Below are 23,670 nucleotides of genomic sequence, written 5' to 3' on the forward strand. Positions count from 1 at the left end.
ACTATAATTAGGGATTTGCACATTTGATTTGCACAAAACCAGTATTTTCTCTTTACTGCGCAGAAAAACTATAATTAGGGGTTTGCATATTTGATTTGCACAAAAACAGTATTTTCCACATTGAAATATTATTTTTCAAGGAGAAAATACTGCTTCCTGAGAAGAAAATGCTGTTTTATGCATAAAACAATCATGTGAGACTTTTGTGAAGAAGTGGTCCTGCACTGCGAATGCCCTTTGAAATTTGCATGGTTTTGCTCCAAAACCACATCTATTCAGCTAGAAAGGGATTACTGCCCTCTCTTTCCAGGGTTCAATGTGAAGTGAGGCACTGAAGCAGAGTTGGAGGGTGTGCACAAAGATGTTTGCATTATAATCATCTAGTTCCAATAAATGTATTCATGTAGAATAGAGCTGCCTACATCAAAAGTAGGTGATTCCATGCTTTTTTTTTTAAAAAAAAAACAACTTTTATTCTTTATTTTTCTTGTTTGGGAGAAAATAATTTATTCAGTGATTAATTGACAGTAAACCAAATGGCAGGCCCCATCCTTGCTGCAAAGCAAAGCAGCAAAATGGAGAAAAATGCCCCATGCAAAGAGGTGGCTAGTCCCAAAGCTACTGTTTCCTCCAGTGCACTATGTGGATTAAATTCTGGCTGGTAAGTCGGAAAGTGAACTCCAAACATTCCAGTAACTTCCCTTGCACTGTCAAATAAAAAGTATGAATATTTCATGCCATCCCATCACTTCTGCCAATCAGCTCCCAAAGAATACCAGTTACAATACAATTCTGCTGTTTTATTTTTCATGTTACATTCTGTCTCTATTATCTTAGGATATCCCTTGTGCCATTCTCTCATGAGCCTTGTCAGCCCAATACTACTACTGTTTATCAAATAGCCAGAATATGGTGCTGTCACTGAAGCATTTTAAAATATACCATAAGCTACGGTGCGTATCAGCATTGATTTTTGGCCTCAAGAAACTTGTATTGCCATTTTAAAGCTAAAATGGACAGTTACTAGATTAATGGAATCCTGTAGCCCGGACTCAAAAATGGCCAGATGAGAATAGGAGTTCTTTCAATATGATTTTTATGAGAGTGTAAAGAATTGCAGAAAATAAAGCAACAGAAAGCTACAACTGAGTGAATATGATTGGACATACCTTGCTGCACACTTTTATTTTGTACGAGAATTAGGTAAGAATGGCACAACATTCAGTAATAAATGCACAGGGATTTAGTGTTGGAAATGAACCCTGATCAGAAATGCTGGAATTTCAAATGTTAGAATCAGGGGATGAAAATGGATCTTTGGTTACAAATTCCTGGAGATATTATGAGCTGAATTGCAACTCTCATTGGAAGTTGCATAGCTCATGATAACATTGATGGAATAATTACAAAAACAGGCAGTACCCGAGTTACAAACATCTAACTTACAAATGACTCATAATTAAGAACAGAATTGAGACAACAAGAAATGAGAGAAATCTACACCTCGGAAGAGAAATTCACTTCTGAAAGAGTTATCATGGGGAAAAGGTGTCTCCACTGAAACTATCTTTGTTTCCAAAACAAGCCATTTTTTTCCCAAAATCCAATTATCACAGAAAGTGAGGTGAAATCTCCTGAACAGTGGGCCAGATACCAAAACAAACACAGCATACACACACGCACACACCATGAGGTTTTCTTGACAGCCCCCCCCCCCCCCGGGATGTAGTTTAATGTAGTTTACCACTATATTTCCCAGTGGCTTTCCGTGGCTCAGTGGGGATTTGAAACCAGGTCTCTTAGGGTCCTAGTCCAACACTCAAAGAACAACATTAGCCTGACTATCTTATCCAATGTTTGGAAGATAGTTGGAAGATATAGTTCAGCATCCTGGATTGTTCCTTTGAATGCATTACTGTAAATCAAGAAAGGGGGTTGTGTTTGCCAGAGATATAAAGAATACTTGTAATTTTTCTCGCCCCTTGTAAGAAAACACACCTTTCCAAAAATGTTAAATCATGGCAATATTCATGAGATCATTTTTGCACAGTTTTCTGTATGCACAACCCCTACTTTTGGTTTTAAACTGAGCTTCTCCTACAAACATTTTGTATGAAAAATGACCCAGATGTGAAAAATCAACAAAAATGTCCCCAAAATCCTGCAATCCTGCTTAGTGCATAGAGTACATTTAAAAGTATTGTGCTTATATGAGAGAATAAATTGCACTGATACTTTGAGTTAAGCATTTAATTTGTTCCATGGCCAAGCTCTTAAATCATTCTTATCCCAAAGTGAATATTTCCATTGAAATGTTCTTAATCTGTTCTGGACCCTGACACCCCCCCCCTTTTTTTTGTTTAAATAAGAAAATGTACTTTATAAATAACAAATAATGTATAAATGAACTTTCACAAGGAATAATAAAAAGATCAACTTAAAAATGGTAGAAGCACAAAGTTGTGGCAAGGAAGCAGAAAGGCAGAAGCATCATATTCCTCATACTGCACTCATTCCAGCCTCCCTCCATCTCTTGTTCTCTCCTCCCCTCTCTCTTCATGAAGCCAAACATTCCAGGAGTAAAAAAAAAAATCACAGTTCTTCAAAGTAGACAAGAGCAAAATGGACAGCAATCTCCCAGAGTGAACAAGAAAATGAGGCAAAGAGGCTGCTCCCTTGAAGCCCTGAAGCCCTGTGCTCTGATGCATGTACTGCCTTAACTAAAACTGCTGCTCATATGTCAAAGCAAAACCAGGCCGAGCGGTGGCTCTTAACTCAAAATACTCTTAATTAGATTTGCTCTTAAGTTGAGATTCCACTGTAAGTGAATGTTTAAGTCTGACTTAGCTAAGTCTGACTTAGCCACGGTAGTCCACGCTCTTGTTACATCCCGTTTAGACTACTGCAATGCTCTCTACGTGGGGTTGCCATTGAAGACGGCTCGGAAGCTTCAATTGGTCCAGCATGTGGCAGCCATGATACTAACAGGGGCGGCACACAGGGAGCATACAACCCCTCTGTTGCGCCAGCTCCATTGGCTACCAATTTGCTACCGGGCCCAATTCAAAGTGCTGGCTTTGGCCTATAAAGCCCTAAACGGTTCTGGCCCAAGTTACCTATCCGATCGCATCTCCACCTACGAACCCACTAGGACTTTGAGATCTTCCGGGGAGGCTCTGCTCTCAATCCTGCCTGCAACACAGGCATGGCTGGCGGGGACGAGAGACAGGGCCTTCTCGGTGGTGGCCCCCCGGCTGTGGAACGCCCTTCCCACAGACATCAGATTGGCCCCCTCATTGATAGTATTCCGGAGGAAAGTGAAAACCTGGTTATTTGAACAGGCATTTGAATAAGCAGTGCAATGAATTTCAGGAAATGGAACTACGACTGACGAGTTTGGATCATGATTCTAGTTATGAGACGCCACTGAATGTTTATTACTGTTAAATTGTTTAATTTGTTTCTGTGTTAACTGTTTTTAAGTACCTTGTTGATGCCACATTGAATTTTTGCCTTGATTGTTCGCCTCGATTTTGCTTGTTGTAAACCGCTATGAGTCGCCTTAGGGCTGAGAATGGCGGTATACAAATGAAGTAAATAAATAAATAAATAAATATGCCCAGTGCTTGCTGTCCCTGGCCCTAATATCACCAGAACATTATCAAAAGAGTTCAATACACAGTTGTTCACAAATGGTTTGTGGTAAGATCAGCTATGTTCTCCATGAGCAATGCCAACATTAGGGATGCAATTCTTCTAAAGGAAGCAACATGTATTTTATTAACTGCTTTCTTGCTGTGAGAAAATTTACTAAAATTGTGCAGTTTTTAAGGATTATTAGCATGTTGGGAGTCTTTCTACAGCAAGTTATCATCTGGTATTTTTGTGCACAAATTAGTTTTTTTTTTCTATGCTCACCATCTTGGAACTCACTCTTTCCCTGACAGGCAGAAATCATACACAGTGAAGGTATGGAACTAAGATCATCTTACTTTTCCCATCATTCATTTTTTTCCTTCTCTGGAGCTATTTTCCCTTAGTGCCTTGGGGCTAGAGGCAGCAGGAGATAGAAGACATAGCAGCTGAAAAGAACAAGGAGGAAAGAGAAAACACTAGAAAAAGATCTTCTCTTTCACTGTGCTTGTAGGTTGGTCTCTCCTATGTTCCATGGCTGGAACAGAATAGCCACCAGAAATAAAAAAACACACACTTCTCCTCTCTGTCTTGGTTGTTTTCATGTGGTGAAAAAGGTAATAGCAACCACTGCCTTAGAAAAGGGCATTGACTTTGGACCTCCTGCCAGTACAGGACTGCAACTATTTCTTGCCTTGAAAATCAAGATAGCAACAACAGCCATACACAGGGGGCTGCCTCATTTGTGCTTCTTTTCTGTGGACCTTCAGATATGACACTATGCCACAGCTGGTGGTTACAAAGGGCGGAGAGGTCCCTTAGTCTGTTGTGAAATTAAATGAACAAGATGTTTAAAAATTCAACATAGCAACTCACCCATCAACCCACCCCCTGCCCTGTTCATCCAAGAAGACTTACTCAAACAACTATGTGGGTAGTTCATTGCTAACTACATTTTAAAGAGACTACAGAGCAACAACACTTTCCTGTATATGTGGTGAACTGGGGAAAGCAACCTTCTGAAAATGAAACACCAACCTTTGTACAATGTATTGGAAGTCCCAGAGTTTGGCAGGAACTGATAAAGTAAGTATCATTAAAAATACTAAGTAATATACATTTATCCATCCATCCAAGCTGGCTTGATTTTGGGGAATACCAAAAAGAGACAAAACTTTCTTTCAACAGCAACTAATTTCCGGGGTGTCAATTAGCTGCTAAATTATTATTTCTATTTTCATTGCACTCTCTGGAGAAGAAATGGGGCTGGCATATTTTTAGACCATGGAGAAGCATGTGTTTTTGCTTTCAAAAATTGTCTCCTTGGACTCAGTGGTATGGCATCTGACAAGCTGCAACATGTTCATTAAGCTATTTAACTTTTGCTTGGAAAATGAAATTGTGCAGATGGGCATGGGGCTTAGAACAGTACAAAGATGGCTTTCCTCAGCTTCTCCAATGACACAAAATTATGCCTTGTCCAATGATCAGGAATTCTGGAGCTAAAGTCCAAAGCACCAGGAGGGCCACAGGTTATGTATGCCTGTTCCAAAAGACATTTTTGATTACTCTAAAAAGACAATATGTTCTCAAAAATTAGTTTTGACCCTCCACATCCCTTCATCTGGAGCTTTCTAATAGCAGAGGAACCGTGCATTTGTGCATGTGTGTCAAGTCAGCTATGATATTATGTTTACTTCATGAATTTCAAAGGGTTATCTTTACTAAAAGCTGGTTTTGCCATTTCCTTCCTCTGAAATTTTCTGGTATTCATTGACAGTCTCCCATGAAAGTACTAACCAGGACTAACCCCTACTTAATTTCTAAGATCAGAGAGGATTTGGTGCATTTAGGGAATTTTGAGCATTTACTTAGCTTTAATTTAGACCTCCTGTACTCCAGCTGCTAAAGTCCAAGTAGGCCAATTTGCATATAATGTACAAATGTATGAATGTACATTTTATACAAAATTAACATATTAATCTATGCATTTTTATTATTTTTATTATCAAACATTACTTGTACAAAAATCCTTGACCTGAAAGAGTCAGGATCATACAATAGTTGGGAGTATTGTCGAAGGCTTTCATGGTCGGAATCACTGGGTTGTTGTAGGGTTTTTTGGGCTATATGGCCATGTTCTAGAAGCATTCTCACCTGACATTTCACCTGCATCTGTGGCAAGCATCCTTACAACTCTGAGGATACTTGCCACAGATGCAGGTGAGAAATCAGGAGAGAATGCTTCTAGAACATGGCCATACAGCCCAAAAAACCCTACAACAACCCAATAGTTGGGGTTCTAAACAGAGGCACGTATATTCAAGGACCGTACTTTTCCCTTCTGACGGACACACTGTAAAGCATAAGTGCGGGGAGATGGGTTTTGTGCCTGCTTTTATGTTCCACAGAAATAGTGTAAAATAAATGGAGATGGGGGAAAGAGAACCATAAAGAGTGTAGGATGAAGGATCCTTTTCTCCCCCAGACATCGAGCAAAAGATTCTCTTTCTTCCCTCGCCCACGAGGAATATAGGTGAAAGAACGATTTTTCCCCCTCAGCAGGGATGTGCGTAAAGGGTCCTGCTTCTCCTAACAGAGGAACATTAGGAGATATCTAAGAAATGTTAAGGTGATAGCAACTAAGGTAGTCATTGGGGGCTGTGAGATGCAGAACAGTGGATGGCAGATGCACTGAGCAAGCAGCAGGGGATCGAAAGTGAAACCAGTAAGAGTAGTCATAGTAACTTTGAATCCACAAATTCTAAAGCTCTATGAATCTGGCATAAATAATGGCCCTGTTATCATTCACAGAAAATAGTTTACAAAAAAAATTGAAAAGAAAAAGAATTGAAGAAAACAGCGCACAAGACATTCAACACAGGAATATTCTACAGGGATGCAGTGGTGGCAAATGACTTCCAAGTTAGCAAAGTAGTAAATCTGTTTCACATTTTTCTCTGAATATTAGAACATCTATATGTGATACTGAACCCAAACAACCAAAGGGTTTCAGCACCTTGGCTGTCTCAGAAAAAAAAATCCAAACCAGATTGATACCAATTGGGCATGGAAGCTACCAGCTATTACAACAATAACCAAAAAAGTTATCTGGACATCCTCAAAATTTTTTCTTAAACCCCTATTCTATATCCAGTAATGAGGAAAATTCCCACAGAACCCAGTAGGGCTTACTTACGAATAGGCATGGGAAAAACACACCAGTACGAAACCTGAGTAAAATAAAATTTCACAATAATCAATATGATGAAAACGCATTCAGATATGAAGACACCCCCAAGCCTCTTACAAATAGGCAAGGCAAGGTTAAGTTGCATTTCAGGAGAAAAGAAGCACTGAACTCTACTGTGACATGTATCTCCTCTTTTGTATAAGTTTGTATTCCTTCAGATAGGTATTTTCAGCTGGCATTAGCTGAATTGTTCAGATCAGGGGATGTGAGCACTAAAGCTATCTCTAGCCATTAAGGATTTGTTTTTTCCAATAATCAAGAGGAGCTCTCAGCTCATTTTCTGGAAGAGGTCTGGCAGAGTATTTCAGCAACAGCTTTAATTTTCTCCTACTTTACACCTCCAGGCAAGGTTTTCAAGATGTGCTTATAGTCCTCATAAAATTGTGAAATGTGTTCCTTTCTAATAAGACCAATGTCTTGTGCTCTAAGCAAACAATAGTTTTTCCCGTAGATACAAATATCCAATGTAGCTTACTATTTGTTGTCATTGCCTATCACTTTTCACACAAAAAAAATGGACAATACAAATGGAAAGAATACACAAAAAATTGCAGTATTTTTACTGTTATTTTATTTGTTTTTGAAAGATGATAATAAAGGTGTGGGTGGCCTATGTGGAGGGATGACTCAAGGATGGTCCTAGTATTGCTTTAATTGATTTATTTTTAACAATTGTATTTTTTGGAAAATTTAATAAACATTGAGAGGAAAAAATATTGCTGTTCTGAACAATCCCAATACAACTACAGGAGTCCTGTACAATGGCTTGTGAATTAATTCCTCTTTCTCAGATCCATAGGGATGTTTTTCTATGAAAAAATGCCACTTTTTTGACATCCTCATCCTGGGCAGCTTTTGTTTGTATGGTAGAGAAAGAGAATGTATATCTTTCTGGTAAATCAAAAAATCACTCCCTCTGACATTATTGGACTCCAACATTCAGCATTCTTCACTGTTAGCTATGCTGCAACACCATCTATATAACTACAGATTCCCAAACATGCTCTAAATGCATGCCTAATTACCTTGTTTAGGGATGAAAATTGACATGCTACAGGTTCGAGTTTGTAACTGTCTCTCTAAGGCAGTGTCTCTCAACCTGTGGGTCCCCAGATGTTTTGGTCTTCAACTCCCAGAAATCCTAACAGCTGGTAAACTGGCCGGGATTTCTGGGAGTTGTAGGCCAAAACACCTGGAGACCCACCGACTGAGAAGCACTGCTCTAGAAATTCAAAAACACATTTTCTTCAGCATAATTGTAGTCTTGAGATTTGCAATATATTTTCCAAGGTGAAAGGGTTAGTGCTCAAGGCCCACACATTGAAGTTGTTGCTCAAAATCAGCACCTGTGACCACATCATGAATAAAACCACTTTGAATGAATGGAACCATAGATAAAAGTTCGATAAGCTATTAATTATAGGTGTCCAGACATGAAAAAAATGTAAACCACCTATGTGATGTTTTCAAATCTTCATTGTAATCACAGATGATGCAATCTTATATTTTTCTCTTACTTTCTATGTGTCAACCCACACATTCCTTGGTCATGCATTGTGAAGCTGTCATGGGCAAATCTTCTTACTTATTAAAGAGGAGCCATTATTTAACAAGAGATGTATCTCCATTACAATTAATACTGTTTTGTGTCATTTTCCTTGAGAACTTGTGATGGGTACTAAACTAAGCCTGTTGCGTAGACAAGACTAAAATGGTTGCATAATTACAATGACCATGCCATTAAACAAAAGCAACCACATATTCATGTCCACTTTTGTTGAAATCCATCTTGAATTATGATGCTTTAATTGGACAATATTTTTTAGACTAAGTCCTACTTTAAACATGTCTGGTTTGCATGGTCCCCACAACTGAGAAGAGAGCAACTGTCATCATCTGTGTAAAGGTAGCTTACAATACTATAAAGGGTTCCTACTAGATAAATCCTATTTATATTGCTTTTCCTTGTTGTAAGGGAGTCCCCTTGGGAAAAGAGAGTAGAATACAAATAAAGCATTATTATTATTATTATTATTATTATTATTATTATTATTATTATTACATGACAGATCCATTATTCAAGTTGACTCTTGGGCTCTTAAAACTCTATCCTTTTACAATCAAGATTCCTCCCTGGATCCTGATATTTGGTTCTCGATGATCACCATGCTGGGCAAATGGCTGTGTTGATTAGTGGGTTCAGTGTGGCAAGACATTCTACTTGAATAAGAAGAACCAATTCTCTTTATTAATAATTAAAATAAACATCCAGACCAGAGATGTAGAAAGTAAGAGCACTAAAGGTAATTATATAAAAATAAAATAATCATCTAGAAAATAAAACATTTCTGGATCCAGACTAACATGGCTATGTTTTTTGAATTTTACATGTACTCATTCAAAGGCATAATCTGCTTCATAGCTTCATTATATTGCACCCTGGAGTGCTTTGTAAGCCACCCCAGTCCCTTCGGGGAGATGGTGGCGGGATATAAATTATGATGATGATGATGATGATTATTATTATTATTATTTAATTCTCCTTTCTAAATGTATTTCATTGCACTTTTTGAAGAATTGTGAAATAAACATAATCCCAGTCTAATCTAGTCACTCCTAGGAGATAGGGTGGAATAATAATGATGATGATGATAATAATAATAATAATAGGTGGTCCCAGTGGTGATCGGCACACTCCATGCAGTGCCTAAAGATCTTGGCCTGCACTTAAACACAATCAGCACTGACAAAATTACCATCTGCCAGCTGCAAAAGGCCACCTTACTGGGATCTGCACACATTATTCGCTGATACATCACACAGTCCTAGACACTTGGGAAGTGTCTGACGTGTGATCCAATACAATAGCCAGCAGAGTGACCTTGTTTGCTGTGGATTTATCTTGTTGTGTTAATAATAATAATAATAATAATAATAATAATAATAATAATAATAAGTGTGAGAGGTATAGTTCAGCCTGGGATGCACAAAAGCTGACCACATACCTCAAAGTACTGGTTTGCTACTAAGCGCCAGTCCATACTTCTCCAAAATGATTACCTCCTTTGATTTTCTGTTTGCTCAGGGCAAGATTACTTAGACATTATTTACTGACAATAAATATATTTCCTGAACCAATGATGAAAGGATTTAATTGTCAGTCAAACATCACTAATATACTTCACTCTGAGTTGTGTTTGGCTAAGGAAATCCCTGTTTCCAGGACAGTTTAATTTATCAAATGTTGCATTAAAATGCCACAGCGTGCACTGTCAAATACTGAATGAGGGTCACTAAGTGCTTGTGTACACCCAAGGAAACGTGTCACTCACTTTCAATGATATTTTTAAAGCCTGTGCTCATTGTGGATGTCTTTATTAACAGTCAATCTCTAGAAGCCCTTTCCTGTGTTCCATACATTATGAAGACTGTCTGGTGGAAGGCCACAAATAAAAACTGATTGACTGACATTATGAGACAATTCAGTGACCGCATACATTTATGCAATCCCACTGAAGGTGACAGGACTATATAAAGGGGGGGGAGAGATCGGGGGGGGGGGGAGAGAGAGAGAGAGAGAGAGAGAGAGATTGCACTACATCTGCCAAATGTCTTAACAATTTGCTTTGGCTGCAAATTATCCCTGCCATCGTGCTTTATTCAATGTCTACCTGGTTTTCAGTGAACCCTGCCCATGCTTGCCACCAACAAACTGTTGAGATGTTCATCGGTATCTTATTCAGGTTGTATACACTGTCCTTTTAGATATATGATATGACAAATATTTGATGCATTTACCCAACCAGGTTTCCCAGAGTTGAAAAGGATGATACATTTATTTTCATTAAGTCTTTCACAAAGAAATTCACACATTTCTTCATATTTCTTTGGGTGTAAGAAATTAAAATCCATAGCATTCCCCACCATTACTCCAACGGTTAGGAAAAAGAGTTAACATTTTCTCTTCTAGAAAATAAGAGAAACTAAGAATTAGCCAAAATAACAACAGTTGTAACTGCCAGGGATCTTCTCTTCCTAGTTCACTGGGGACCTTTTGGCAGTTACAGTGGGCCCTTGATATCTGCTGAATTTTGGATTCAAGCTCCTACGCCTCCTCCTGTGGATATCAAGATCTGTGGATACTCAAGTTCCATTATATACAATGGGGTAGTACAGTGGTGCCCTTTACATAAGATAGCAAAATCAAGATTTGCTTTTGGAGAGGGGCGGAGGGGGATCCATGAATGTAGGATCCCTGTGAACAGAAGGCCAACATCACATTTCTAAGGAGAAAAAGCCTATTGCCATATCTCTGGTTTTGGAAAAGCTTTTTTTATTCATTACCATAATCCACGACTCTGTAATTAATCCTGTAAAAGAATGACAACAATGAGGAACATCCACCTTCACCTGTCTCTATAGGCAGTTCGTGCCAAAAGGGGGCAAGATAACAGTCAAGAATTTCCCATCATGCTCACTATTTCTCATGCTCTCACTATCATTTCTAATTCCAAAGGATATCTTGTTATGTGCCTGGGCTTGAATGCCATTGGTCACAGGATTCTAGCTATTTAGAAGTTTGTTTCTCTTTCTTTGTACATAATGACTCAGGTTCCTTCCACACAGCTGAATAAAATTCCACATTATCTGCTTTGAACTGGAATATATGGTAGTGTGGACTCAGATAACCCCGTTCAAAGTAGATACTGTGAGATTTTTTTTGCCTTGATATTATGGCTGTGTGAAAGGGCCCTCACTGAGATGCCCATTAAACAGAAGGTAATTGATTTCCCCAGAATGGTGGGGGATGAAGAATATTTTGCCTGTTTCTCATAGAACTCATCCAGTAGTGACCCATCCAATGGAGACAATACTCATTGTGGGGGAAACATACAGGGGATTGCTATGTCTACATTTTTAAATGATAGGAGGATTCCCCATATCAAATCTTTTATTGCTTTTCCGGATTGTCCTGCTCTGTGTCCTGAAATCTAATCTTCAAATGAGGAGGCTTTCTAAAAATAATTTCAGAACTGCAGCCTTCATGGTTTTCAGGGCAGCTTGCAGTTCCTTTAATCTTCATTCCATCAGTTTACTTATAAAACACTGAGAGTACTCCACAAAACTGCAGTGATCTTACAGAAGAGGGGTCCCCAAACAAATGCCAGTGGGCCAAATTCAGCCCTCCAAGATCATTTACCCAACCCTCACCCTAGGCTTTAGACTTCAGGTCACCCAAATGACCTCATCACATGGGGGGGGGGGAGCGTGGGTGACTGTCCTTTTAGTGTAGCGAATCGCCCCTCTTATATTGTCAGCAGTCCCATTTCAAGTTCTGCCTCCCCATCACATTAACACATGGAAACTTAAGAGCTGGCAATACATTCATCTTACATTCATCACAAGGTCAGTATTACTTTTTGAAAATCAATAGAAACAACAATATCCAAAATCCAAGAGATCCCTTGCCCTGCCCAAAGCCCCTTACATTAAAGGAGATTGACCCCAGTTTAAAACCTCATCTTCCCGTGGGAAAAATTGTTCTGTCCCAAACCCCAGTGAACACAAGAGGCAGTCATCCAGGTTAAAACCATTGCTTTCCATGGGATCTTACTGCTCTGCATTGAACCCCATAGGCTACTTGAGTCAGTGATCCACATCAAAACAATTGCTTTCCATGGGATCCTACTGATCTGAATCCAACCCCAGAGGATACAAGAAGCAGTGCTCCATGTTAAAACCATTGCTTTCCATAGGATCCTACGGTTCTACATCAAACCCCTTAGGGTGCAAGAGACTGCTGACAGTTGGGCAATGAAACTTTGATGGTTCCCATTCCACCTGTTTTTCAGTTGTAAACATATGAGTAAACAGGTAGGAGCTCTGAATGCGACTGCGGACCCATGTTCAGAGTTCCCTCCTTTTAAAAGATTTCTGCTTCTTTTCAACCCTGGAACATGTCATGAACTCTGTGCCTCTCCATGCTTGAAAAGAGGCTCAGGTGTCCTACAAGGGGGGAATTTCTCAATGTGATGAGGCTGATTGCCAGAGTTCTCTCCTTTCAGAACACTTCTGCCTCTTTTCTACTACAGAAGGCTATGCATTATGTCCAGAAGTAGTTTAACTCATGTGATGAGCTCAGTGCCTCTCTATGTTTGAAAAGAGGCTACAGTGTTCTACAACTGGGAAATTTCTCAATGTGATAAGGTGGTAAGTCTGAGACGACCGGAAGGCACACAACAACAACAATCCTAATTAATTAGACTCTCTCATCATCCAACAGAAGGCCCACACTTCCCACTGAAATACTGGTAAGTTTATGTTGAGTAAAATTGTTCTTCAATTTAAATATTGTATTGTTCTTTCATGGGTTTTGTTTTGCACTACAAATAAGATATGTGCCATGTGAATAGGAATTTGTTTATGGTCTTTTCAAACCGAAGTCTGTCCCCGAACAGTCTGAAGGACTATGAACGAATCCTCTGCTTAAAACATTTGAAGACCCCTGCTATAGAAGATAAAATTATTTTGGACTAATATTTTAGTGATGGACAGATGCACTTGTGCAAACATATTGGTACAAATGCTCATTTCAATATTTTTACTTTAAAATGATCACTTTTACCCTATTAGTTATCTTATCAATTCAATCCAAAAAAGTGCTACTTATCACCAGGTCCATGTTTTTAGAATCTGAACAGATGAAAGAAGCTCCATATTATGTCTGCAGTCACAGCAGTAGTTTGATCCAAGTGGATTTAAAATGCAATATTGGAAAGGTTGAGAATCTCTCTGTGTGTCTTTCTTTCTCTCTCAAAATCTCCCTCACCAGGGGGTGGAAAAAGATTTTCTTTAGTTTTACTTGTGTTCAAATATTTCAGGAATGTAGAATGTGATTTTGAAGTTTAAGATGATGGAGTGGAGGGTGAAAATAAACGTTATCTGTGTGTCCCGTGGCTATTAAAAGATCTATTTCCCTGCAGTTCACTAGACCTTTCTGTTCAGTCAATGAAATTATGTAGCTACATCTGGTGATGGGATGTGGGATGTTTGACCCGTCAGTTGTTTGGAGTATCGATTTCCAGAAACCCTAGCCAACAAGGGCAATGCAGTTCCGAGGGCCAAACATTTGCCACAAATTTTGTAAAATTAATGGATTATGACTCTGGAGAACAGGATTTGAATTCTCGCATGGCCACGAAAACCTACTGGGTGACCTTGGGCAAGTCATATACTCATAACATCAGAAACCTTAGAGTCACCATGAGTCAAAAATGACTTGAGGCCATATAACAAGATGTATTTACCTTTTCTGAAATGTGTTTGCATTTCCTCATTCCCACCCTAGTTTACTAAAGTGTGTTAAAATAATGTTTTCTGTCTTCTTTTTTTACACTCAGTGTTGAAATAATAAAATATTGGTTCATGTTTTATGTGCATCTGAAAGCCAACTTTCAAAGTGAGTGCATGAGCATACACAAGACATTTGTCCTGTGATCAACCTGGAAAGTGGGGACTGAGTTAAATCAGTCAACTCCATATTGAAATTAGATTTGTCACACATTCCTAATGGATATATATGTTGTTATTTTAAATTTATAAGAAGGCAGGGGGAGTGAGGAGGCATAGACAAGCTTGGCTATATATATATTACAGCAGATATATTTCAGAACCAAGATAGTATAAAATCCGAAATTTAGATTTAGGACCTCTTCACATGGGACAAAATAATCAACCTCCTACTTAAGACTTAAAAGCAAGTCCAGTGAAAATGTATATGAAGTTTCTACTTAGTGACAACCTTCCCCATGTGATTTTGATGGTTGCCAAGTTTCTTTCTGAGGCAGCCAGGATTAGACAATCCCCAATTTTAGATACAGGCTGAAACATGCCAACACTTCTTGTAGTCTTTTACCGCCCTACCTCCCAAAAGGAACTCAGGACAGTGTAGGGACTCAAGCAGTTTTTAACTGTTGTAGATTTTATCCATTGCTATGTTTAATCAACTGAGTGTTCTTAATCTCATTATCTGCATACTTTGTACACCTACGGTACAATAAGGGTCTTTAGACCACAATAAAATGTTGTTGTTGTATTCCCATTTTGCCACTTTTATCCATGTCTCAGACGGGGTCTGCCGAGCACCATCAGACGATGCACAGCAGGCCCTGCCCACATTCCTCCTGAAGTGGAGGGGAAGCGCCAGAAGGTGGTTCCTCCTCCACCATGGGGAGGAAAGTGTTTTCGGGATAGCTCCAACAGAACTACTCACACTTTTCTCCCCTTTTCCCCATAGGATTGGGGGGGGGGCGGTAACGCATGTTGCTGCACATTGCCCCCCCTTCTCTCATCTGATGGGGACAGGGTACTAACATGCCGTCCCATCCCCATAATCTGATGGGGAAGGAGAGAGGGCATGTGAGGCTCCATGCGGTATCCCACACCCCTTCTGTGGGCATCTGCCAGGCGCAACAGCATGGGCCATGTGAAGAGGTCCTTTGGCTGAGGGTGGGGCAGAGGTTGGACAAAGAAATGTTTGTAAATCTTCATTGAGTTTTTGTTGTTCAACTCTGCTCAGCTCCCAGCATTATCCTGAAAGGATAATGCTGAGTATACCTAAACCCTCGATTTCAAAGACAATTTTATAACAAGTCATTTTGTATTAAAGATCAATCTGAAGCAGTGTCAACTGCTCTGATAGCAACAAAAGGCTTTAATTCCTAGCAAGTTGATTCTTGAACCCGCTATTGAAAATGTCTCTACTACAATGCAAAAGTAATTATATATCAATTTTCTTCTGTTTTTAATATATAGAAAAATGCAATAATTTACTTTACTGTAATCACTAGTTGGTATTCTTTTGTGTGCCCATCTCTGTTTTTTATATTATTATTTGAGTAGAGAACATCATTCTCTGCTCATTAAGTTTGCTAAGTCAAATCTCAGAAAGGTTTTTCTTTGTTCCATTTTTTCTAAACAATTAATACTGTATTTAATACTACATGCTTTTTAGAAGGCACAGGAATCTAACCAAAAATTATTTCTCTAAGCATTAATTGGGCAAAGCATTTTGTAATAAGCACCAAGAGAGTTCTACTCACGCATCAGAATTCGGTCCTCATTTAACTATAAATTTACTGTTATAATGTTGATAGTTTTGAGTTGAATTCACAGACACATTTAACTATGTTGCATACATTAATATTTACAACTTGATAAACAATGTACTTTGTAAAACACAGCTGGAGGGAAAAACAGCTTTCAAGGGAGTTGAAAGTAGTTTGAGAAAGGCTTTGCTTATTTCAGTGTAAACACAATGTCCTTCTAGACAAACACATTCTGTAGGTGTTCCAAGAACAGAATCCTGAAAAACCCATTGACCCTGCATAAAAGCAGGGGATGTACCCAAGGAGCAGAGCACCAACCTCTTTTAAAGCTACTTCCAGTTTTCTGAGTAACACACTTTTCCTTTCCAGCCTTCATATGCATGGCTTTCTTTCCATAAAGATCTACTTTACCTTGTCAGGGAAGTCGGTCTTCAATTCAGTGATGCTTTTACACCAGTAGGCAGCTGTTTTCTCACTGATAAGTTCAATGTTGAGGAAAGAACCTTGGCCTGGACCATAGATGGGCCCCGAGGTAGTTCCACGTATTATTCTTGGAGAAACATTTGTTACAATGTCCTGTAAAAACAAGAAAATAGTTTATCAAGTTAAAATATAGATTATGAAAAATTAACTGTATGTAAATTAGTAAGGCTTCTCCAGCAGAACGTAGGGCTCGGGCAAGCTCATATTGGGAGATGCGGTCGGATAGATAGATTGGGCCTGAACCGTTTAGGACGATGTCATGTGGTAGTAAGTATTTTATTCATGTCTAGGGAGCCTCCATTGCAGTTTACAGACTCATATGAAAATGTCCTTTAAAAAAAAGGGGGGGGGGAGGGGATCTGACCCATTCATCTGAATAGGTGCCATCAAATACTTTATAAGGAGCCCTGCAATTTCAGTTCTCAGAGAGGACTCCATTTATTATGCTATGCTATGGTTTCTATGTATGAATGTGCCTTTAAGTTGTCTGCTGAATTATGGCAGCCCCATTGATTTCATAGGGTTTTCTCAGACAAAGAATATTCTGAGTTGGCTTTGCCAGTTCCTTCCCCTGAGCTATAGCCTACAGAATTTGGTATTTGCTGGTGGTCTCTCATCCAAGTGTTAATGAGGGTTGATCTTGCTCAGCTTCTAAGATCAGATGCAATCTGGTACCAGTAGGGTATTTAGGACACATACAACAGTTACTGAAGCCCATTTGACTGGAGTTCAGAGGAGGTAATTCTCTGCTCTGGTTCCCATTATGTGAGATGTTTATTCCACTGCAATTTAGCAAACTCCTAGTGTTGTCAATTTCTGCCATTTCCTAAGGACGCCTCTATCTGTCCATGCATTATCCTTTTTTTTTATTTTTCTAAGTTTTATTTATTTATTTATTTATTTGATGCACTTATTAACCGCCATTCTCAGCCCGTTAGGGCGACTCATGGCGGTGTACAATACACATAAAAGACGATTACAAAGGAGCCAATTACAACAACATATAAACTATACAACAACTACATACTACACTAAAAATCCGCTTCGTCTCATAGTGGAATCGTAACCAATCTCATATTCCTTGTTCCGTTCCAATCTTCTTTACCACATTGTCGTAGCACTTAATTAAATGCCCTCTCGAACAGCCATGTCTTAAGGCTTTTTCGAAAGGACATGAGGGAGGGCGCCTGTCTGATGTCTGCCGGGAGAATGTTCCACAGCCGGGGGGCCACCACCGAGAAGGCCCTCTCCCTCGTCCCCGCCAGCCGTGCCTGTGAGGCAGGCGGGATCGAGAGAAGGGCCTCCCCAGACGATCTCAAGGTCCTCGTGGGCTCGTAGGCCAAGATGCGGTCCGAAAGGTATTTTGGGCCGGAACCGTTTAGGGCTTTGTAGGCCAAAACCAGCACCTTGAATTGGGTCCGGTAGCAAATCGGCAGCCAGTGGAGCTGGGACAACAAGGGCGTTGTGTGCTCCCTGCCACCCGCTCCAGTTAGTAACATGGCTGCTGCACGCTGAACCAGCTGAAGCTTCCGGGCCGTCTTCAAGGGCAGCCCCACGTAGAGAGCGTTGCAGTAGTCAAGGCGGGATGTGACAAGAGCGTGTACCACCGTGGCCAAGTCAGACTTCCCGAGATACGGGCGCAGCTGGCGCACGAGCCTGAGCTGTGCAAATGCTCCCCTGGTCACCGCTGAAACCTGGGGGTCCAGGCTCAACGATGAGTCCAGGGTCACACCCAAGCTGCGAACCTGCGCCTTCAAGGGGAGTGCGACCCCATCCAGCACAGGCTGTAACCCTATACCCCGTTCGGCCTTGCGACTGACCAGGAGTACCTCTGTCTTGTCTGGATTTAATTTCAGTTTGTTCGCCCTCATCCAGACCGTTACAGCGGCCAGGCACCGGTTCAGGACTTCGACAGCCTCCTTAGTAGCAGGTGGAAAGGAGTGACAGAGTTGGACATCATCTGCGTACAGATGACACCCCACCCCGAAACTCCGGATGATCTCACCCAGCGGCTTCATGTAGATATTAAACAGCATGGGGGACAGTATGGAGCCCTGTGGCACCCCACAAGTCAAAGGTTGTGGTGCGGAACAGGAGTCCCCCAATAACACCTTCTGGGTGAGGCCCTCCAGAAATGACTGGAGCCACTGCAAAGCAATGCCCCCAAGGCCCATTTCCGCAAGGCGCCCCAGAAGGATACCGTGGTCGACGGTATCGAAGGCCGCTGAGAGGTCCAGGAGCACCAACAGGGACACACTCCCCCTGTCTAGCTCCCGGCGCAGATCATCCACTAAGGCGACCAAGACCGTCTCGGTACCATGTCCCGGTCTGAAACCAGACTGTGCCGGATCCAGATAATCCGTGTCTCTCAAGAATACCTGGAGTTGTGAGGCCACCACGCTTTCCATGACTTTGCCCAAGAAGGGGAGATTGGAAACAGGCCGAAAGTTGTCCAATTTAGTGGGGTCCAGTGATGGTTTCTTCAACAGCAGCTTTATGATAGCCTGTTTTAGGCTCGCTGGAATCTTGCCTTCCCGAAGGGAGGCATTCACCACCACTGTTACCCACTCAGCCAATCCGCCTCTGGCCTCCCTCAGAAGCCAGGATGGGCAGGGGTCTAGGATGGACGTGGTGGGCCTCATTCCTCCAAGTATCTTGTCCACATCCTCGGGTTTCACAAACTGAAAAGAATCCATCAAAATGGGACAAGCAGGTGCTCTTGTTACATCCTCGGAGACTGCATTTAACGCGGCGTCCAGCCCAGAACGGATCAAGGCGACTTTGTCTGCAAAGAACCGAGCAAATGCTTCACAGCGCGCGACCGAATTGTCAGGGCTCCCACCTGCGGTGGTGGGAGTTAAAAGACCTCTGACAATCTGAAACAACTCCGCCGGACGGTTCTTTGCAGACGCAATAGTGGCCGCAAAGAAAGTTTTCTTTGCGGCCTTTATTGCCGCGGCATATGCCCTAAGAAAGGACACAAACCGTGCTCGGTTTGACTCGTTCGGCTCCGAATGCCACACGCGCTCTAGTTCCCTCTTCCTTCGCTTCATCACTGCCAGCTCCTCAGTAAACCAAGGGGCTGGTTTAGCTCGGCTACTTGAGAGGGGACGTTCCGGAGCGATCATGTCAATAGCCCTGGCCATCTCCCCATTCCAGAGAGCCACCAAGGCTTCGACATGGTCACCTGCCGAGGTGGCGGGAAAATCCCCAAGAGCCTTCAGGAATCCATTCGGATCCATCAGCCTCCTGGGGCGGACCATCTTAATAGGTCCTCCACCTTTGCAGAGGTTAGGGGGCGCAGTGAGCCTAAATCTGATCAGGAAGTGGTCGGTCCATGGCAACGGAGAGATGGACAACTCCTCCACACCGCCACCCTGTTCCCATCCCTGGCAGAAAACCAAATCCAATGTGTGTCCAGCACAGTGGGTGGGGCCAGATATTTGTTGAGATAGCCCCATGGTTGCCATGGCAGACATGAAGTCCTGAGCCGCACCTGTGAGGGTCGCCTCGGCATGGACGTTGAAGTCTCCCAGAACAAGGAGCTGTTGAGACTCCAACGCCAGGCTCGAGACCACCCCCGCTAGCTCAGGTAGGGAGACTGTAGTGCAGCGAGGTGGACGGTACACTAACAGAATCCCTATTCTGTCCCGGTCACCCACCCTCAGGTAGACGCTTTCAAAATTTGCGGTCTGTGGGATGGGGCACCTGGTCAGATGGATGGAATCTCTATAGACCACTGCGACCCCGCCTCCCCGCCCTCCGGATCTCGGTTGGTGCTGCACGGAGAAGCCCGGAGGACAAAGCTGGGTCAGATTTACTCCTCCAGCTTCATCCAACCAGGTCTCCGTGATGCACGCCAGATCTGCCCGCTCGTCCAGGATTAAGTCCTGGATCCAGGTCGTTTTTCCGTTGACAGATCTGGCGTTCAACAGCACCACCTTCAGTCCGGAGGGTCCGCTCACCTGGTTACACCAATTTACCTTAGGAGACCGATTTGGAATTGTTAATGTGGGTAAATGGTCCGAATTTGGCCGAATTTGAGGTCTCCTTTTCCCGCATCTCCTCCTTCCCACCACGACCTCTATGGGGGCCCCTCGGCTAGTGGAACACCTCCCCTCCTCCATGCCGCAGTTCGTGACCAGGGTCTTAATCTCTATTTCATCAGCTGTTTGAAATGTTGGCGTTTTTTCTTGCCAGTTGCTTTGGTCTTCTTTATCCCCCCTCCCCTCCTCATTGTTCTTCCCAGGCTCCAGCCCACTTCCTCCCCTGCTCCTTCCACCAGTCAATAGTATCAGAGACAATATACATAGGAGGGTAGGGGACCACATGGATGGAAACAATACACTTCAGTAGATGGTAGATACAAGTGGTAAACGTTCAGCCGCAAAAATAGGGTGGTCCCTAGAGTGCTAGAGTCTTAAGTGCAACAGTAGTAACAGTAGCAAATTCCACGGCTACAAAGGTAGTTCTTAAGGTGCAGGATCTTAAAGTGCGGCAGATATTAAAGTGCAATAGCCCAAAAACTTGGCCCTCTATGCTACTAAAGTGCGGCAGGAGGAATCAGTAGGGGTAAAGTGCAAAACAGTTGGCAACAGAGGTAGGCGCCTTAAAGTGCTATGTTATGCTCTTATTCCCACATTAGCAGCAGAAATAGGACAGAACTCTAGCGTGCGATATTCGCAGTATGTAAACACGGTAATCAAGAGATTGGCAGTTGGCAAAAGTGCTATGATTCAGATGTAAACTACAGACGATTGATGTAAGATAGCGGATGGGCCTCCGGAGGTGGTCGACACGGCGGTGGTCAGCAGAATTGGTCTACACAATTGGTCTACACAATATCGATCAGCACAAAGAGGGTCAACACAAAAGGTCTACACAGTATCGGTCAGCACAACGAAGTCAGCACAGAGAGGCCCATACACTGCCTGCCCTGAGGTCTGCCCCCTGCAGGGAGATCTACACGCTACTTGACCAGATGGTGGGCCCAAATGGTGGAGGAGATTGTGGGCCAGGTGTTTCGGCCCGGTAAGTAGCCAGAGTCCAGCTCCACTGGCTCCTGCGGGCTCCTGCGATGTAACAGCCCGCTCTGCAGGGGCCTGAGGGGGCAGAAGGGGGCAGAAGCCCAGCGACCAGGCTGGGCCAAGGTGGAGAGGGCCCCGCTGGGGGGAGCAACAACAGTGCTGGGCTCGGCAGTTCCCCAGTGGCCCAGACCGCTCACCTCCAGAGCCTCGTCGCTCCGCAGCCTCGCCCTGAAGGAGGGGGCGAGCCGGCCGCTCCGATGGTCCTGGTGGTGGTTCAGCCTCTGCAGCGGCGGCGGCGGTCACGCTTGGGGCGGCCCCGCGCTCTAATCGGCGGCGGCGGCCTCGCTTGGGCGGCCTCCATGCCGGCGGCGGCGGCAGCGGCCCCGGCGGTGAAAGCGGCCCCAGAGGTGGTTCGGGCCTCTGCGGCGGCGGCGGCCCCCGGCGACGGCTTGGCTTCTTCAGCGGCGTTGGCGTTCGGCCTCTTCCTTGGCGGCGGCGGCTTCGGCGGTGGCCCGGCCTCTGCAGCGGCGGCGGCGGCAGCCTTGTTCAGAGCGGCCCCGGCGGTATCCCGGCCTCTGTGCCGACGGGGGGCGGTCTCGCCTGGACGGCCTCCGCGCCGGCGGCAGTAGCGGCCCCAGAGGTGGTTCGGGCCTGGCTTGGCCTCCTCGGCGGTGTCGGCGCTCGGCCTCCTTTTTTGGCGGCGGCGGCGGCCCCGATGATGGTCGGTCTCCTCTTTGGAGGCGGCGGCGGAGGCCAGGTGGCGGCGGTGGCCCCGGTGATGGTCCGGCCGGCCAAGTCCAAAGTCCAAAGTTCTGGCGGCAATGCCCAGCTAGAAGCCGCGGGCGGAGACAGTCGGCGGTCGGCGGCCTGGATTGTTGTGAGGTAGGCCGGCTGCGATAAAATGGCGGCGAGCGCTTCCCCTTCTCCGCCTTTTCTCTGTCTTCTTTGTGCCTTCCTGGCTTTTTCTCCCGGCTCTACAACCCTCTGTTGGGAGCCTGGGGCTCGAGGTCTCTCTCCCCTCAGTTTGAAGGTGGTTGGTGAGGGGGAGGCTCAGGATTCCTCCAGATTTTGAAATTTGGCTGAGCAGTGCAGCGTTTCAGCTGCTAACCACCATGCCGGAAGTTTTCTCTCTATCAGCTACCTCTATTTTTAATGAAAGATTTTATTCTGAGATGTTATTGTTTTGCCATTTTCTTCTTTTAAATATATTTTTACTGTATCTATTTTTAAATGAAAAGCAGGATATACCTATTTAGATATAACTGCTTTACTGGAGAGTTGTCCTTCCCCTCCCAGGGTGCTTGTGCCCCGCTTTGTGCTGGTCAGTGACCATAATAAAGTTTTGTACTTGTACAATTTAGATATACACAAAACACTTAATTTTTATTTAAAATGCTAATAGAAGTAGTAATTTCAATAATAATAATAATAATAATAATAATAATAATAATGCCACATTAACAGTACATGGCACAGTGAGAAATGTGAAAAATGAGTGTCTCTCTGCCTGATGAGAGAAAGAGAAGTTATCAGTTCTCTGACAGTAGATTCTTGAATAGATAATATCCCCTGCCTTTTATAGGTCTGGGGTGAAGAAAGTGACAATGAGATCCACATGCTGTTAATTTAATTATACCATGCCAAGAGAGCTAACAAAGACTAGTGTGGTTTATTAGATTGAATGCAGAGCTTGGACAATTGAAAATCAAGTTCAAATCTCAACCCACCTAACTTTGAATCTCACTGGGAAATATTGGATGACTCATTCTTTCTGAGCATACATATCTATATAAAAGCTGTTGTGAACAAAACATTCCTTGGCTTGGAAGCTGAGGAACAAGACACAAGGTGAATAAACTATCTCTCTTAGGATATTTCCAAAGCTTGCCCAAGAATAGCAGTGCTGCTCTTGGATGATGGGCAACTGTCTGAATGATGGGTTCGTCTGGGAATGTAATTAACTTTTATAATATGGAAACAACAGAAGCTCAATTTCAATGCTGCATTAAATACTGCTCTGTTTTCCACTCAAGTCATGTTTTGCAAATTCACTTTGTTGACACCATTACGAAACTGCAAAATAGATGTCTAAGCACAACATTGTATTTAAAACCCTTGAATGCTACATATAGTTATTAGGCCTAGGTAACAATGGAAAAATTTGTTT

General features: G+C 42.8%; 1 protein-coding gene across 1 annotated transcript in view; it reads right to left on the bottom strand.

Annotated features, from left to right (window-relative positions):
- Positions 1 to 23,670, bottom strand: part of DPYD (dihydropyrimidine dehydrogenase) — a 594,355-nt gene that overhangs the window by 188,021 nt on the left and 382,664 nt on the right. The window contains exon 14 of the mRNA XM_060773944.2: positions 16,405 to 16,569. Coding sequence (XP_060629927.2) covers positions 16,405 to 16,569 — 165 coding nt within the window. The remainder of the gene's footprint in view (positions 1 to 16,404; positions 16,570 to 23,670) is intronic.

The sequence above is a fragment of the Anolis sagrei genome, chromosome 4, assembly GCF_037176765.1.
Source record: "Anolis sagrei isolate rAnoSag1 chromosome 4, rAnoSag1.mat, whole genome shotgun sequence".
Classification (NCBI taxonomy): domain Eukaryota; kingdom Metazoa; phylum Chordata; class Lepidosauria; order Squamata; family Dactyloidae; genus Anolis; species Anolis sagrei.